General features: G+C 38.9%; 1 protein-coding gene across 1 annotated transcript; it reads right to left on the bottom strand.

Annotated features, from left to right (window-relative positions):
• Nucleotides 1-9,211: 9,211 nt before the first annotated feature.
• On the bottom strand, nt 9,212-10,162 carry LOC144225568 (olfactory receptor 52A1-like). The gene has a single exon (XM_077756789.1). The coding sequence runs from the start codon at nt 10,160-10,162 to the stop codon at nt 9,212-9,214; it is 951 nt and encodes a 316-aa protein (XP_077612915.1).
• Nucleotides 10,163-19,495: the final 9,333 nt, after the last annotated feature.

Genomic DNA, 19,495 nt, shown 5'->3' with positions numbered 1-19,495 from the left:
AGAAGCATCTTAATATTCATGTTTATACTGAATCTACACAGGTCTACTTACTATAAAAGTGATGACTTTGGCTCATGGTCCCATTCTCATAGGTAAAGTATTTTGTTGTTTTGTGGGTGGTTTTTTTTTGGGGGAGGGTGAGTTTTATTTAATATTGAAGAAATAATTTCGATTATTCTAGATCGATGGTAACACTTATTCCAGTAGTCAGGAACCTAGGCTATCGATCACACAAGAGGTCAGCCAGCTATTCAATTAAAGAAGATACAATCATGAATGCGCACTAGAATTCTATTCTGGTGCAGACATGGTATTAGGTGCTGAGGATGTAGTAAAAAAAACAAGGGTGATATGAAGCAGATAGGCTTCATGTAATGTTGATGTAATGGAGAGGGGGCATTTAGGAAATTATATAAAATAAATTATTTAGCTCATAAATTGAGTGAAGAATTTCACATTCTGGTGTTATAAAAATGAATGAGATGCTCTGAGAGAACAAAGGATGGAGACTGCTTTTTTAAATGTTAATTTTGAGAGAGAGACCACACATGTATAAGTAGGGGAGGGCAGAGAGAGAAGGACAGAGAGAATCCCAGAATCCCAAGCAGGCTCCGTGCTGTTGGTGCAGAGCCAAATGTGTGGCTTGATCCCATGAGTCATGAGATCATGAATGACCTGAGCAGAAACCAAGAACCGGTTGCTTAATCAACAGTACCACGCAGGCACCCTGAAAGGGGGCTTCTTTAGATAGTATGATCAGATTATCTATCAGCAGAGATCTAAAATTTATGGAAGCATTTTTTGAAAAGCTGGAGAAAGACAAATCCATGGAAAGGATAAGAGTAAGTAAAACAAAACAAAACAAACTGAAGGCAGAGAAAACTTCAAGTTGTTTAAGGACAGATATAAAAACAGGGTGTTGGGAACAACATGGACAAAGGAGAGAGTTGTGACATGCATTTGGAGAAGGTTACACAAACCAAACACACTAATCATAATCCTTAGAACCACAGAAATATATGTCTGAAGGCCATTGATGCAATAGAGAAAGACAGTGAACTGAGACCATTGTTAACTACTAATTTAAGGTAAAGCTGGAAAATGAGAGGATATCGTTGGAAGAATGCAATCAGCGCTCACCTATAATATGTGCAGAACAGAGAACATTTGGGAGTAGTGAAGCTCCAGGGAAGGAAAAATTCTCAAACCCTGTAAGTCTTCTATGCTAAGTTCAGTCTCCTGTTTTAGAAAGAGTGAGGCATTGAGATGTAAAATGGAGACATCTGAGTTAGCATATCTGAAAATTTTGAAAACTCAGCTTAAAATACAAAAACAAAATAAAATGACAACAACAATGTTGGGGGGGAGACTAAAAGTCGGATGGAGAAAGTTTGTTTATTAGATAGCAATCCCTTATCACAGAAGACTTAACTTTTTTCCAAGAATCTTGGAAAAATGGTGTCAGTATGTTACTAATTTGGCTCTTGGAAGCTTGGAAAAATGATGATCCATACTGCCTGAAATAAAATGCTAGAAATGCGATTGTACAAAAATGCTGATAGAGCTGTACATGAGAGTGTAAAGAGACTCTACAATGCCAATAAATCACTAGCCAACTATAAACCCATGGAAGGCATTAGAGAATATTTACATAAATAAATTAAATATTTATTTAATTTTACATATTAAAATATATATAGTATTATATAATATATTTTAGTATAATTATATAATTATAATTACTAAANGTATATAGCTACGTGTTTTGTCTCTGTTTAAACAAATATTGGAGGTGGACATTGGGTCAGTGAACTGTTGAAAACAAAAGCAATTAATGGTACCAATTGCAACTGCTATGCTAGAAATTGGTTTGGGCTAGATTTTTCAGGTAAATGCCATGTGGATATTGATGTGTCAGATGTGTTATTTTCCAATCCTATTAAAGAGCCTGAAATTAAGGCCTCCATTAAAAGCAACCTTNTCATGACCTAAGCGAAAGTCGGATGCTTCACCGACTAAGCCACCCAGGCGCCCCAGTATAATTGGTCATTTTCAAAGGATTCTCAAAAGTCATGATTGNTAAATACCTCACAGATCCTGAATGGTCAAAGCTGTTACCATGGGTGCTGTACAATTGTAATTGGTGCTTATGTGATGATGCTATATGTACAACGTGTGCACTGTAAGAATCCCATCCCCTACCCCTTAAAAACCCTGCTCTCTATTGTTCGGGGCTTCACCCTGCTGCCACTACACCAGTAGATGGGTGAGCCCTGGCTCAAGCTTGTAATAAAGACCCTTTTGTACTTGCATCGGTGTCGGCTCCTTGGTGGTCTCTGGGGACACGCGAATGTGGCACAACACTATCAGAAACTTCACTAATAGTTCACACTTACAAGGAAAACAGCAGAATATAAATACAGTCACTCCCAGTATTTTCAATGGAGAATATCCTCTTGGTTCACGTTAAAAGATTAGTTGAGCCATAAGTGAAAAGTTTGTTGGAGTCCTTGGTAGGACACATGTGTTCCAAAGAGTGGAAAATAAACCTTCTGAATATTAAGTTAATTATCTCAACAATGAGTTTTAAAAGAGGTTGTTTGCCTCAGACATGTTCTCAAATAAAGGATAAATGTTTGCCTCTGACTTTTTTCATCACAAAAAATGAAGCACATGCTAGAGACAACATATCTTACAGATGACATTCTTTCTACAAACATTTTATCAAGTCACACAAAAGATTTTGACCTTCAGTTAGGTTCAAAGCAAAAATGAGTTATGAAGCAGGTCTTGGCTGCAGTGTACACAGCCCGAGGGTTTAGGCCACAGACACGGCAGTTTCTATGCAGTTAGAATATTAGCAGTGGAAAGATACCATGTAGAATTTATGGTTAATTCCAATAAATGAATCACATTTTAGACCTCTGGAATAATTAAGAAAAGCCATGTCACACACAGAAAAAATTATATACCATTACAACTAACAAAAACGAGTAGCAGTGGCAGTTTCTACGGCCAACCTGAGTTTCCAGGGACAGGGCATCCTCCCCTGCGCAGAATACAGCACAGAAGTCAGGTGCTTCTTCCTGCCCTAGGCCTACAGAGCTTACTGAGGTGGGAGGGGTGAGAGCTCTTCCAGTCTGGCTAGTCACATATCCCGGGCCTGGGACTGAGGGGTGGAGTCAGTTGTTCTGGTGAGTGATTGGCTGGGAAATGGTCCTCTTGTTATACCCAGATTGCGGTATCCTCAATGACCAGAGACCACTGGGGAGACCGAGTCACACATGCAAAGCAAAGGGCTTTATTATGGGCTCGAGCTCGGGCTCACAGACTTTACCAGCACAGTGGATCCATGCTGTGAGCCCCGAACAAAGGCAGAGTAGGGTTTTAATGGGGTTTGTGTCGGGGGAGTTACAGAAATTGTGACATGGGAACAGTGATCCAATCATAATTATACAATATCATTGACAGTGGGTTTAACCATGCACATTGTCTAGAGTATTTGTTACTTTTGGCAAGACCCAATTACAACATTTGGAGTACTTTTAAATTTAACCAGTTACAGAGAGAGCCTATAGTCTTGTTCGACACCTAATGGGTTAACTTTAACATTAGGTAACAGAGTTTTATCTATAGTTGCTGGCCTTTCTTGATTGGGTGTTGCAAGGGTGGTGTGGTGAGTGATGTAGTGGGTGGTTTCTCAGGCCTTGGGCAATGTGTAGATGCCTGATAGTCTCAGGGAAACTGAAACTTAGGCCTTCTAGTTTAGAGGGGAAACTTAAAGCCTGTTATGGAGTCAGTCTGGTTTAGACTTGTGTCCTTACACTCTCCACCAATGAGAGGGGCAGCGGAAGGAGGGGTGAGGCCTGGCTGCCTTAGTGCTTCCTGGAAGTCTCTGGATGGGAAGATTCCAGAGACAGTAAAGAGGTGCCTTGAGGAAGTGGAGAAACAGCGGTAGCGATGCAGCCCTGGATCCTGCAGGCAAGTGAGGGTGGCTTGAGGATCTTAAAGCCAAGAATCGGGTCCTTTCTGTCCACTCTGAGGCAAGCTCTTCTTGGCCGACCCTGTAGTCCCTCCTTGTTCGCGTGGTCCTTTCCCACTCTATGGGCCCTTATCGGATGTAGCCCTGGGTCCTCACCCTGGCACTCAGTGTCTGACTGGGTGAGAAGCCCCAGGAAGGTGAGATTGAAAGTAAGGCAGAGAGGGACTCACATTTTTAATAGCAAGTCAGAGTCAGGTCGTGTAGCTGTATTGGAAAGTAGCCCAGGGCTATAGCACAGGTTTACAGTTGTTTTTGTGTCATGAGTCACACTGCAGGCTCCTGAAGCCAGGCACTGGGGAAGTCCAAGCTGTCCTAGTGCAAAAAAAACGCTTATGTTTAGGGGGGAAACTATTCCTTTCATTCATGAGCCACTCCTTTTCTGGCTGTGGTCTTGCCTGTGTTGTCACCCTCCTGCCCTTAGCTGTCTCAGTCACCCCTTCCCACCCCATATTTCCCTTTCACGTCTGTGCCAGTCTCCTGTCACCAGAAACTCTCTCTTCTGGCTACTTAGAGCTCTGTTCTCCTGCTAGAATTCTCCGAATTTTTCCTTTTTCGACCCTGCTTCATTGTCTTTAATCCCCAGTAAAGGGAGAAGGAGGAGGCACGGTAGAGTTGATGGTGTTTGGACTCTCCTTTTAGAAGTGTAGGAAAGGATTTCCCCCAAAGCAGTCATTTGATGTGCTGTTTACCCCAGCTATGGCTCCTTTTCTTTCCCAGGCCTTGGGCTCCTTTTCCTCTTGCTTTCCAAGACTTTCCTTATACTCTCAGCAAAGTTATAATGTTACAGTATTTACGTTGAGGGGAAAGTTACTATGCTATATTCATGCAAGCCATTGAACATGTCTAAAAAAGGTGATAGAAAATGGGAGCCAAGGAAGATAAGCAGTGTGAGTTCCATGTTCCTGCCCCCATATCCAGTGTTAGTGTGCCAGCAGACCCTCAGCCCTGCTGTGGTGGCGATCTGCTCTCTGAAGCCAGCCTGAGGAGAAGTAGTTGAGCTTTAGGAGCTACATATCTGAGGCCTATGAACTTCAGCTCTGTTCAGAGCCTATCCCTGTCGATCACAGCTTAGCAAGGGCAGAGCTTGAGCTGCAACATTTACTGCAGGCAGCACTCTCCAACTTGCAAGAGACCACCGGCCCTTCATACTCATTCATCCAGCTGGGATCTTCTTCTTCTAGTTGCTGTGTTTTAGATACTGTTCGTATTTACCAGGTTTCAGTGAGTTCTGCTACAGAAGCTTATGCATTTTTAAGAATCTTAGATGAGTCCGCAAAGGTTCTTGTTTAAATATGCTCGGTAACGGACGGTGTGGAGAATGGGTCAGAAGGGTTGTCAGATTACTGTGATCCTTGTTCATTTTTTCTTGTATCTTTTTTTTTTATTTGTAGGGAAACAAGGTTTCTACCTTATGTTTTCCCTTACTCACTTATTGAAATCTTTTTTTGATGTTTCTTTACTTTGAGAGAGGAGAGAGAGTTCACATTAGTAGAGGGAGGGGCAGAGAGAGAAGAAGAGAGACAGAAGCCAGAACAAATTCCACACTGTAGGTGCAAAAAGCAAAACTCCCCCCTTCCCATGTACTTTATTTTGGAAATGGGCACTTACGCTAGCCAGAATGGTTTGGCCGGAAGTCATCCTCTGTCATTGGTCACCCTCAGTGCTGGAACAAGTGTCAAATGTATGCAGTGGACATGGGGGTACAGATGGAAGTTGAGCATGAACCCGACTGTGTGGGTCTGCACACAGCAGGGCTGCTCTATTCATTGTTGCTGCTGAATGTGCTGCCTTCCAGAAGCAGAGCTGGTGTGGGCACCAACCAGCCCCTTAGTGTCAGGTCAATTACAATGGATCTCTTTTGCCCTGGCAGAATCAGCTGTTCCTCAAGATTGGAGTTGATTGTATTCAGTCAATTTCTGTAGGGAATTGCCTTCTCTGTTTTTAGGACCTCGGCAAACAAAAGTAACTGAAGGTTTACAAAGTAATGGGTCCACCCAGATAGGATCTTACAAAATATGTCATCAAACTTTCTAGCCGTGGAGGTGCCGCTCTGGGCACGTGGTCATGGCACCCATTAGTTTCTTACGTATCACATGGCCCAGAAGTCGTAAGACTACTCAAGTGATGGCACAGCCTTCGAAGGCGCTGCTGAATTGCTAGTTCAAGATGATCCCAGCAGAAATTGAGTGTCTTTCTCCAGGAGACTGCAAATGCCCTAATTCAGTGGATCTAGGTCTGATCAGGTAAGATTTTTGTTTTCCTTAGAACAAAATGTTCTTTTCTAGCCTCAGAATACCCCTTTCTTTGCTCTGAATACTCAGTTGTAAAAGAGGCAATTGTGAAGTTACATTTTATCAATTTCAAAAATGATTTCATTTTTAGCCGTCTGTTGATGAGCTTGATGTAGTAATGATCTCAGAAATCATACTTTTAGATCTAATTATCAATTCTACCTTATAAAACTTCGAAGTAACTATTTTCTAAGGTTATTTTATTATTTGCTTTCCTCTATTTTTATCATAATTTGTTCCTTCTCTAACTTCTAACATCTTGAAATATGGCTATCATATTTTTATTTCTTCTTTTAAAATAAAGTTTAGGTATTTAAGACCATAATTCTGACTGGGATAAATATATCTGAGTGAGAGCCATATATCTTCATATGTGAATTTCAGTTTCATGAAACACATTAATTGATCTTTGCTTTTCCAAATATTACATGAGGAATTTTATTTATTTTTTAAACATTTTGTAACATTTATTTTTGAGAGACAGAGAGACAGAGCACGAACAGGGGAGGGGCAGAGAGAGAAGGAGACACAGAATCTGAAGCAGCCTCCAGGCTCTGAGCTGTCAGCACAGAGCACAAGGTGGGGCTCGAATCCAGGAACTGAGGTCATGACCTGAGCTGAATTCAGACAGCCACCCAGGTGCCCTAGGAATTTTATTTTTCAATAGATATGTAGAAGAAAGAAAATACCTGGTTTGGACACTAATGTAACATAAGAAAAATTTAGTTATTAGTTTCAGCATGTTTCTGTATAAAAATAATCAACTCTATAGGGGAGAAGCAGGTGTGATGAACATAACTCTGTGATTAAGAACTAATAGTCCTTTGAGACTTAATTTTCTCTTATCTAATTTGGGAATGATAAACCATATCTATTTGGGGCCATATTTAAGCAAGATAATGTGTTACTGTATCTTAGACACTTAGCAAAATGCAACCTTGTGTTTTCTAACTCTCCTTTATATCCTAGGAAGAGTGTTTCTTTGCCCTTGGGGCTAGGTTACCTCATAGCACAGGCAGTTAAGAAGTCAGGGCAGCAATGGACTTAGTAAAAGGGCAAGTGGTGGTCCCATTATGGAAAGAGATTTCACCAGGGTATTTGAAAGACCTTCAGAGAGCAGAAGCTTGACTCTGGGAACTATACACAACTTGGTCATCCCCACAAACTATCTCAGAGGTATTTGTTGGTTGAAGTGATCCCAGTTCAGGTAGAATTGTTTTTTTCTTTAGAATTAAACATTGGGGTGCCTGGGTGGCTCAGTCAGTTAAGCGACTGACTTCAGCCCTGGTCATGATCTCAAGGTTCGGTGAGTTTGAGCCCTGCATTGGGCTCTGTGCTGACAGCGCAGAGCCTGGAGCCTGCTTCAGATTCTGTGTCTCCCTCTTTCTCTGCCCCTCCCCTGCTCATGCTCTGTCTTTCTGCAGGGGACCAGCCTCTGCAAGCCAGGGTTGGCCCAGAGAGTGATGGGTGGCGTCGGCGAAAGAAGACACAGAGCCAGCCTCTTCAGGTGGACTGCTCAAATTTATTTTTCAGCTTAGGGTTTTTATGTAGCAAATTCAAACAATCATGCTTAAACAATTTACATTTTTTGAGTACAGTCATAGGACTTAATATTTCTAAGTTTTCTTGGCAACAGTGATTTCATGGTATGTAATTTACACTTCAACCAATAAAATTTAACCAGGTAGTCATAACAAAGTTTTACGTATTCTTTACTACATATGACAGGGTATCTAAGGATAAGTGAAGTATATTGCCAGAATACATGAGATCACAGTGCCCTTTAATTGTTTAAATTCAGTGGGCATGCAAAAACAGGAAATACTTGTACCCACGGTTGTAGGTAACAGACTCTCACAACCCCTTACTAAGAAAGAACAATGTCAACATTTATCATAGATGACATATGGAAATGTTTTAGGTAGATCACTAGAATTTGGTCTCTGCATTTACCATTCTCATTCTTTGACCAGAACAATCCATAAGCTGCCTTACGGGCTTGCGGTCAGCAGGCAAATATTTCTCTAACACTTTTTCAAGAAAGTCCTCCACAACTAGTAAGTCTTGTTTTTGTCTCTGCTTATGGCATAATATGTATTCTTACTGGAAATTAGACTCATACAAGGAAAATGAATTCTAGGTCTCTCATAGACCCAATGCATACTGGACTGTCTCCAATTTTGCTAATTGCTACAATATTTATTAGACAACATCTGATTGAGGGGGCAGACATGATATTAGGTACATTCCATTTTGGAGGAAGGGGGGAACTTTGGGCGATTCTGGTGTCATATTAACCCTAGAATAGACTAACAGCAGAAGTGAGAGTAAAAGGTACAGACAAAGTAGAGAAGAAGAATTCTTCCGGGGGTTTTTCTGACTGCATTGCAGTCTCTTCCCTGGGCCTTGCTATCAGGGATGACCTGTGCAGTTTTGGTCTCCGGCATCTTTCAAAAATAAACAAACATTAAAAATTTTCAAAAAAAGAATTAAACATTCTTTTCTTGCCTCTGAAGTCTCCCTTTCTTTTCTCTGAGTATGCAGTTGTAAAAGAGGCAGAGGCATGGCACTTGTGAAGTTACATTTTATTAAGTAAGGTTTCTTATTAATAAGTAAAAGAATTGCAAATTAAATACAAAAGATGTATAGGAGAAAGAAAATTAGAATTAAAATGAATGAAGACAGCTACTCTCAGTCTTAACCTGACAGATTTTTATTTTATTCTAAATATAGCTTGTGAAATAAATACCTTTTAATATATCCCTTTAAGTTTGTACACATTGAAATGAATCCCCCAACAATGGACACACAGAGTTCAACCTTTCTCCATCCCTAGGAAGTAAAAGGATTCTTTACCTGAGCATAATCACTTTATAGGTTACTGCTGGGACTGACGATTTAGAAGAAAAATCCGTGCCACACGCTTACGAATTACCTTATTTTTTACACCATAAACAATAGGGTTGAGTGCAGGTGGCACAAGGAGATAGATGGTAGACAGGAGAATGTGGGTAGAGGGAGCAACATGTCCAAAACGGTGGCTGAAGAAGGAGAAGAAGGCAAGAATATAAAACTCCAGGAAAACAAAAATATGGGCTGTGCATGTGTTAAGTGCTTTGAGTCGTGCCTCCTTTTGATGTAGGCAAAAAACCACCTGCAAGATAAGGATATAGGAAATGAGGATAAAAATCATGTCAAATCCCAGTATTATAAAACCTACGAGGAGACCACACATTTTATTGACACGGATGTCTTCTGCAGCAAGCTTGACCACAGCCATGTGCTCACAGTAGGAGTGAGCAATTACAATGGAATGGAAAAGATGGAGTCTTTTGATTAAAATTGGTAAAATGCCAACAAGCACCTTTGCCCGAATTGCCACAACCAGCACCAGAGTGACTAGGATGGAAGGCGTGAGGATGGATGTGTGCCTCAGTGGGTCACAGATAGCAACATAGCGGTCAAAGGCCATGGCCAACAGGATGCCAGATTCCATGCCCTGTAAGGCATGAATGAAGAAAAGCTGGGCTAAGCAAGCATCAAAAGCCATGGAGCACGAGCCAAACCAGAAGATGGCCAACATCTTGGGAGCAATGGCTACACAGAGCCCTAGGTCAGTGGCCGCCAGCACTGCCAGGAAGATGTACATGGGCTGATGCAGGCTACGTTCTGTAGGAATGATGATCAGTAAAACAATATTTCCCAGAAGAGCCACCAGGCATATTGCAAAGAAGGAAAACCCAATCCAAAATTGCACGTGCTGTAGTCCAGGGATCCCAATTAGTGTCAGTGTTGTGGGGTCTAGATATGACATGTTAATGGATGCCATGGAATTTTGTGATCTCTCTTTTCACCACTAATTCTCATACCTACAGAAAGAGAATGGGAGTGGGAAGTGAAAGGACACAGAGCCCTCTATCATTCAGACACATTTAGGATTGAAGAAATAAGTTCAATCTTTGGATAACTGATTATTCACTTTGGCTAGATTATGCAGAGGTTGTATTCTATATGCCAAGATAGAAGTAGCAAACAATCTTACAAAACTAGTCGAGTCAGAAGTGAACAGGGGAAAGTTCAGGATTTCATGGAAACCATGAGTCTGAGAACAGTGATCTTTTGCTTTTCCCATGACCTCTAGGCTGGGCCGTTTGAACCACCATCAGTAGTCTTTCCTTTTCTGTTTACTTGTAGATGCCAGCTCAGTTTTGCTGCAAGTGCACATCGCCTCTGGGCATCTTGTGGACCTAGAAGAACCCCATTTCTGTGGTCCCATGTGGGTGAGTACACAGCTTATGAGAGCCTTCACACTCAACCAATACTACTCCTGGTCCCAGGGGGCAGGCTATATATCCCCGAGTCTGTAGCATTGGGTCACCTATGGGGATTAGTAGGAGAGAGTATAGCTGTCTTACATTCCTTCAGTGTTCATATAAAAATATTGAACAAATTACTGTTTGACAGGAGGCCAAGTGTGGCCGGTCTAGGAAATTTGAAGAAGATGGTCTGTTTGCAAAGGTGGCCAAAGAAGGTTCCTTCTCTGAATGAATTAAGTTCACTTAGGTGTAAAGGAGATTTACCGAGTGGAGAAGGAAGGGTGGAATATGGAGGATGATTTTTACAGAGGGGCTTAGGAAATTAGTAAAAGAGCCCAGAGAAATGTTTTAAAGAGAGTAACAAGTAAAAATAAGACAGGATCTAGTTTAAAGCAGAACCTATCCAGGTTAGAGACACCACACTGCTGGCTGAGCATGATCTTTTCTCCCCACAGGTTACATGTCAGTGGATCATTCGGTAAAGTTTCACCTCCTTTTGGCTTCCACTTGAGGATCCTACTTTTCCTTAATAACTTTACACTATACTGGACGCTGTATTAAGATTCTATACACTATACTATGATAATTAACTGTTGTTTGAATACTGAAGCACTTTGAATATAATGAACTAATCTTACATCTCCATGGTTTTATGCTTTTTACAGAATTGATCTGAGCACTCTTTAATAGGAACCAAATTTCACATTTAAGAAACTCATTTTTGGGGTGCCTGGGTGGCTCAGTCGGTTAAGCATCTGACATTAGCTTAGGTCATGGTCTCATGGTTTGTGGGTTTGAGCCCTGCGTCGGGCTCTGTGCTGACAGCTCAGAGCCTGGAACATGCTTCAGAGTCTGTGTCTCCCTGGATCTCTGTCCCTCCCCAACTCACACTCTGTCTCTGTCCCTCTCAAAAATAAATAAACATTAAAAAAATTCATCTTTATTTCCTAATGTCTTTAATCATTAATTTCATTATTCCTTCATTCATTTATTAATTAATGAAGCCATTCATTAATTTCATTCATCATACTCTTATTTTTAAACCAGTTCACATTTTAGTTCAGTATTTCCGTGCCAAGACACTTAATTGAAATCACTCCCACAAAGAGATTTCCTCTCAACAGGTCACATCCATACACCCTCGAAAATGGAGCCTTTTATGGATAAACAGTGAAAGTCTCTCTTTCTCTCTGAGACAGTTTCTTGAAAATGGTCTTACAAATAGCAATTTAACTGTCACTTAAAGCACATGTGTGGAGGTATCAAAGGAATTTTCGGTGCAATAATAGTTATATGAATGAAAAATAATGATAGACACTGAGATCTCTTTGTTTGTCATCCTGTAACAATACTAATGAACAAATTATAGTCAAAGTAATCATAACATATGGATTAAAGCAATAGATGTTGTGAAAAATAGTTTCCTCTGATGTCTGCATGTTGTATTTGGAAATATGCGGTGGGAGAAATGACAGAATGTGTGCAGGGTGTTCGTAATAGTTGTCAATGTGAGTTGCCAGAAATGATAGAAGCTAAAAGAGAAAAATCTCAAAATTTGAATAAATCAGTATCTCCTAAATAATGGTTCAATTACTGACTGATATTGTGAAGGCAAAAATAAATACTTTACTTAGCTGCATCCACTTGATGATAATGTCTTTATTGGATTATTTACTGAGTAATCAGCAAGCAGCTAAAATCAAGGGCTTCAAAGTCTGAGAGATGATCTGGCTATTCATCCTGAACTCCTCACCACACACACACATTTACCTTTTATGGAATCTTGCCGAAGTACACATCATCCAGTTTACCCATCTGTAAATTAAGAACAATATCCTTATTTACCCCAGTGCTAAGTGATATCATATAGAGAACACATCAGTGGTTGGTAGAGTTCACATAGTATTTATAGCAGTTGAGGAAAGGACTGGCTATTTTGTCAAGACAGAAACAGGACACACAATATCAAGACAAGAAAAAAACACACAGAAGTGAAAACCCCTTGATGTTAGAAATGAAAAAAGAATCCTACAAGAAGATGAAAATTCTAGAGCTGAAGAGCTTTCTTCCATCTTCTTCTATATAAGATTGACCACAGCCAAAATAAGAAGGTGATGTCCTAACTAGTTTGTACATTCCCATGCAGTTACAAAATGTCACATGATTCAAAAAAAATCTTTGTAACATTTACAGACTTTGTGAGTTCATAGGAATAAAACACACTTGAATTACACTAAATACAATTACTGTGAGAAACAATAAAGGAAGTATTTGATGACTCCAAGCTTTCAAATTAACCTAAATGCTATCATAAAAAGGATTGGCTCATTGTTAGTTACTGAGTAGAAGAGAAAGAAAAAATTCTAATGGGTGATCCAACAGAAGCAAGAGGTCAGAAAGGAGCTCAGGGTATCCTTTGCCCCATCACAAAAAGGACTAAGATGCTGTGTGAATGGATCAGAGACTGAAACTTTTCGTGGTTTACAGTTTTCCTGTATGTTTCCTCTTTTCCATATCACTCAAACACTCCACATCTGGGCAGACATAGGTGGTTGATTATCTCATCCTTTTTTATTTTCAGTAAACCTGAGAACATTAGGGTTAACAGGCATGAAGTAACATTTATCTAGAATCACAAAAACCACTTTGCATGTATCATAAATCACTCGAAGGGTATACTATAAGAAGATGGGACTAAGCTATCTGCAAAATTGTTTCAAATTATATTAGATTTACATTGATCACCCCCCCTCCACCCCCACTCCTGTGTTGATGAAAAATTCTAAACACAGAAAATGGAAATAACATGGCAAAGGACAGAAAAATTAACGACTAAAGCAGGATTTTAAAATCCTGCTGTTAGTCTATCCATTCTCTCCTAAAATAAACACCGACTACAGCCCCTTATTCATTCCCAGTTCCCAAACTATAGGGGCAGAACCTTACCTGGATAGAGCTGAGGACTGATTTGGCATGTGAATAGGTTAATTACTTTGTTTCCACCAAAATGTCCAGCAGAGGCAGATATTAAAGAAAGTCTGCTAGGCCTTCCTGAGTGCCTGGACTAATCGCAGAGCATCATTACCTTTCTGATTTCTCTAGAGTGTCATTATCCTTCTAGTCCCAGGAGTGAGCTGGTCTGGCCCAGCAACACATGGCCAGAGAGCACTCTGAATTCTAGAAGGAAAGAGTCTTCCTGCAGTGAGAATTTCTAACTTTCTGATCTTGGGTTACATTCAGAGACAGTTGAGCATAAACTCATGTGGAGGGAGATCACTAAAATATGAGAAATGGAGATTTCTTAAGATAAAGAAATAAAGTGTAATTATATTTTCCATCTTCTGTTATTTGGCAGGACAGATAGATGAAGTAGTATAATAGATACTATTACACTGATAAAAAATCTAATAATCTTGCTCCATTTGTTCCCTCTACCCCCCACTACTACTCTGTTACTATTAGACTACTGTTACTCCTATTTCTCTACCTTCCCTTCTTCCTGATCTTCCTACAATGAATGTTACTCCTGTTACCTAGTATTTTATAGTAATTTTCAGCTTCCAATGAACCTTAAATACTTTTTTTTCAAGAACCACTTTCTTCAAGCCCCCCTGGTCATTGAGATATTAATAATGTACCATTCTCTCTTCTGGTTTTTTTTTTTTTTTTAAAAGGTGATGGCAGTAAATTTAGTAACAACATCCTGAATCCCCAGAGGACAAGTTTTATAGGTTTTTGTTAGTCTCTCTTAGAAACTGGAGAATATTTCAAATGTTGGCTACTTTCCGATCCAGAGTTTTAACTCACTCGCTGGACATAGAAAATCATTAATCAACTGATGGCAATGTGAAGGCAGCAAACTGCTTTTCTCTAGTAAGCTTGCAGGTTACTGGATTTTAGATGATACTGACCAAAACGCAGGATTCCCACCCAGATATTTTTCTTCTGAGTGAGGATCAACCATTGACACACTATCTCATGATACTATTTGTTTATTTACTTACGTACTTATTTTTGATATTAAGTTTTCAGTAGTTGTCCAAGTTTAGAAGTTTTTGTCCAGTTTCAGTACCCACACAAAATCAGTTTGATCTATGAAGAGAAGAAAATGCTTTCATGAGCTATCAGTTGTCATCTTTCTTTGTTTTTTTCCTTTCTTTTTTCTTCCCAGTTTCTCGGGAATTTATTCTTAAAGGCTGACATCTTTCTCTCCTGCTCACCTCATTATCCTACCTTCTTTTCTCTACACTTTGGTTCTTTCTCATTTTGTTCTTTGTCACTTCTCTTGTCTTTCAATTCTTTCTTCTTGTTTTCTTTCTCTTTTTCTTCTTTTTTTCTTTTCTGTCTGTTTTTATGCCTATCTCACTCAGTTTTCTCAAAAGGTCTCTATTAGTTGTCTGTTCTTTTTGGAGTATTTAATTTTTCTCTCTCCTTTCTTCAATATGCATGCATCAGTGTGGATTTCTCATCAAAAGAATACAATTCTCTTTAGCCCAGAAATATTTTAGAGACCTTTCTCATTTTATAGCTGAGTTCTTGGAATAATATTTTATACCTATTTTTTTCCTGTTAAGGTCATATATTAATATAGTTTAATCTTTCTTTCTTCTTGAATTTTCTTGCAAAGGAATACACATCTCCCCCCTATAACCCAGCAGTTCTACAATTTGGTATTTGCTAAAAAGAAACAAATATAGAAGTCTACAATAAGACTTGTATAATAATTTGCAGACTAGCCCTGACAACCCAGTGTCCATCAAAAAGATAATGAGTCTTAATTATTCAGTTCAGTGAGATTTAATGTGTATATACTACTGTGTAACCATCCATCATCCAACATAAGACACAGAAAATTTTCAGTACGTCAGAGAGTTCCCTCATGCCATGTTCCAGTCATTGCCCATGTCTCTCTCCACTCCAAGCAACTTAAATTGGCTTTTATTTCCACAAATTACTTTCACCAATTCATAAATTTTATTTGAGTGTTATAAATTTAAACCAATTTTATTGAAAATGTAATAAGAGTTTCAAGCAGAGAGATGGATTTGGCAAAGGAAGCATCTTGAAATAGATTGTGGGTATCTATACATATTAAATATTATTATAGTTTAGAACATGATATGGAATATCGTAGAAGAGAAGCAGGTTTGTGTGTGTATATGCACATATATACATATATAAAAATGCATGTCCACACATACACATTCATAAGCAAATATATGCAATACACATTTACACACAAACCTGCTATGTCTACCACAGTAATGCACATCATGTTGTGAACAGTGAAATATTTAAATATATGTATGTATTTGAAGAGGAAAATGTTTTAGGAAGGAAATGGGAGTTGAAGTTAAAAGTGTTTGAAATGAGGGGCACCTGAGTTGGCTCAGTCAGTTAAGCAACTGACTTTGGCTCTGTGCTAAAGTCTCAGAGCCTGGAGACTGCTTCGGGTTCTGTGTCTCCCCCTCTTTCTCTACCCCTCCCCCACTCATACTCTGTTTCTCTCTCTCTCTATCTTAAAAATAAACATTAAAATGTTTTTTTAAGTGTTTGAAATCACTTAAACAAGAAATAATGTAATATTTGTTTGGATCAATAAGATACAGTAGAATCCTCCTTTTATTGTTTTATGTCTCTGTGGGTCCCTTCCCATCTTACTGCTTCTTTCCCCCCAGATAGTCCATGTAATGCTTTCCAAACTTCTGAGTCCCCAGGTCAATGTGTATTTTGTTTGGCCATAACTATTATCTGTGTCTGCACTGTTGTTACTTTAAACAGAGCTCTCCTTTACTTTGTGCAGGGATCTGTAGTGAGGAAGGAGGCATGATGCTCAACCATGCTCTGTGGGCACAAGTAGGTGTTTCACGCTGTTGTAAGACTTGATCTCTGTTGTCAAACCTAAAGTTCTGATAAGATCTTTTAATGAAGCATTCTACTGGGGACAGTGGGCTCTTAGTTGTAGGCCAGATACTTGAGGCTTCTGTAAATATATCACGTTTCTCTACATAGTTAGAAAATGACTTATTCCAAACTTGGTTACAAAACCTTGTTTTCAGGTTGGAAAGCATGTATATTGAATTAAATACTGAGTGGATATATCCCTATCCATATGCTATATAAATATATGCATGTATCTATATATCTGAATATTTCAACTTCAGTACATGGTGTAATATTAACCAGTATCTCTGTTTTTAGAGGATATGAAATGAGTCCTAACTAAAAAAAACTATGCATTGAGGAAAATTAGCAACAATAATAAAGGTCAGTGTGGGATGATGGCTTCCAGTACTATGCACATCGATGACTTTAGTACCTCTGATGGAGAGCCAATTGAAGACTAACATGAGAAAAATAAATTCCAGAATCCATGGGTACTTCTGTTATTAGTGAATAGTTTGTTTAGGTTTTTTAATTTATTATGGCAACTGTTAGAACTAATAAATCCAACATAGTTGCACAAGACAAAATTAATATCCACACATTAATTGTGTTTTGGTATATAAACAATGATCTGTCTGAAAGAGAAACTAACAATCCCATTCCAATTTTGCAACAAAAAGAATAAAATACTTAAGGGTAAACTTTTTTAAAAATGTTTATTTATTTATTTTGAGAGAGAGTGAATACAGGAGGGGCAGAGAGAGAGGGAGAGAGGGAGAGAATCCCAAGCAGGCACTATGTTGTCAGTATGGAGCCCACTGTGGGGCTTGATCTCATAAACTATGAGATCATGACCGGAACCAAAACCAAGAGTCAGATGCTTAACTGACTGAGCCACCCAGGTGCCCCTACTTAAGACTAAACTTTTCCAAAGAGGTAAAAGACTTATACGCTGAAAATTATAAAACACGGATGAAGGAAATTAAAAATGATGAATAATTGGGAAGACATCATGTTCATTGATTGGAGGAATTGATATTGTTAAAATTTCTATACTATCCACAGTGATCAAAGATTCAATGTGATCGCCATCAAAATCTCAATGGCATTAGTACAGAAATAGAAAAGAAACACACTAAAATCCATATGTAACCACAAAAGATCCCTGATAGTGAAGAGCAATCTTGATCAAGAAGAACAAAGCTGAAGGCATCACACTTCCTGGTTTTAAAATATATTACAAAGCTACAGTAATCAAAACAGTATGGTACTGAAACAAAAGCAGAACAATAGGCCCATAGAATAGAATACACAACCCAGAAATAAATCCGTACATGTATAATCAACTGGTCTTCTACAAGGGTGCTAAAACAATGGGAAAACAATAATGTCTCCAGTAAATGATGTTGGGAAAACTGGATATATGCATGCAGAAGAATGAAATTAGACCCTTACCTCACATAATTCACAAAAATGACCTTAAAATGGATTAAAGTAAAATTTGAAAACATAAAAGTCCTTGACGAAACCACAGGAAAATGCTTTTTGCCATTGGTCTGAGCAATGACTTTTTTTTTTTTAATTTTTTTTTTTAATGTTTTATTTATTTCTAGGAGAGAGAGAGACAGCGTGAGCAGGGGAGGGTCAGAGAGAGAGGGAGTCACTGACTGAAAACAGGCTCCAGGCTCCGAGCTGGCAGTCAGCACAGGGCCCGACGCAGGGCTCGAACCCACGAACCGCGAGATCATGACCTAAGCGAAAGTCGGACCTTAACCGACTAAGCCACCCAGGCGCCCCTGACTTTTTCTTTTTTATGTATGACACCACAGCATAGGCAATAAAAACAAAAGTAGACAAATGGAATATGGAACTAAAAAGCTTCTACACGGCAAAAGAAACCTCAGTAGAGTGAAAAGACAATCTATGGAAAATTTTTGCAAGCCATGTAGGTCACTAGGGGTTAATATCCAAAATATTTGAGTAATTCATACAACTCAATAACAAAACAAAACAAAACAAACAACAAATAATATTACAAAATGGGCAAAGGACCTGAAAAGACATTTCCCAAAGAAGCATGCAAATATCCAAAATGTATATGAAAAGGTGCTCAACTTCACTCAACATCAGGAAAATGCAAATCAAAGCTACCATAAGATATTACTTCATATTTTTAGGATGACTTGTATCAAAAAGACAAGAGAGATAAGGGTTGGAGAGGCTGTGGAGAAAAATAAACCCTCGTACACTATTAGTGGGAATGTGAATGAGTCCAGCCATGATGGAAAACAGTATGGAGTCCTCAAAAATTAAAAGCACAAAACAAAACTACAATACAATCCAGCAATCCCACTTTTGTTGGTTATACATCCGAAGGAAACGAAATCACTGTCACTTGTTTCAGGTTGGAAATGGGTTTATTAAAGGAATAAAGAATATGTTATTGGCCTTTTCAGTCCTCTTCAGGATTTTGGGTCCTGTTAAGTGGTTGAAAAATTTAATGGTATCATATTATCGAAGGATGGCTACATCTGGAGCTAAAGCCTGAGGGTATGCACAGGCAAATTACTAGGACTGATAATGTAGATTATCAGTCATTACCAAGTATACAAATTATTCTCCCTTCTGGCAATGATTCTGTAGGGACCTGTTGGTGTCTAATGTTATTCTTACTTATCCTCTGAGAATATCATGTGGAAGCTGCTCCATATAGAAGCTGTATCATTGTGTTGCTTGTTGACTCTGACTCAGTTTCTTGTATGAGCTAATTAGTTTTGTTATCCAAGTAGAGAAGCATGGAGAAAAGGGGCTAGCCAGAGTGATCTACGTAAACTATTTTAGGATACCAGGGCTCCTCCAAACACCACACTTTATTTTCTGAATGTCATAGATTCAGTGGAGGAGACATAAATCTTTAAGCAGAGGAAATAAACATTTTTTAAACTTTCAATGGATGAAAT

This window comes from Crocuta crocuta, unplaced genomic scaffold (assembly GCF_008692635.1).
Source record: "Crocuta crocuta isolate KB4526 unplaced genomic scaffold, BGI_CrCroc_1.0 scaffold666, whole genome shotgun sequence".
Lineage (NCBI taxonomy): Eukaryota > Metazoa > Chordata > Mammalia > Carnivora > Hyaenidae > Crocuta > Crocuta crocuta.
The sequence above is the reverse complement of the archived record's forward strand: the minus strand, read 5'-3'. Positions and strand labels throughout refer to the sequence as shown.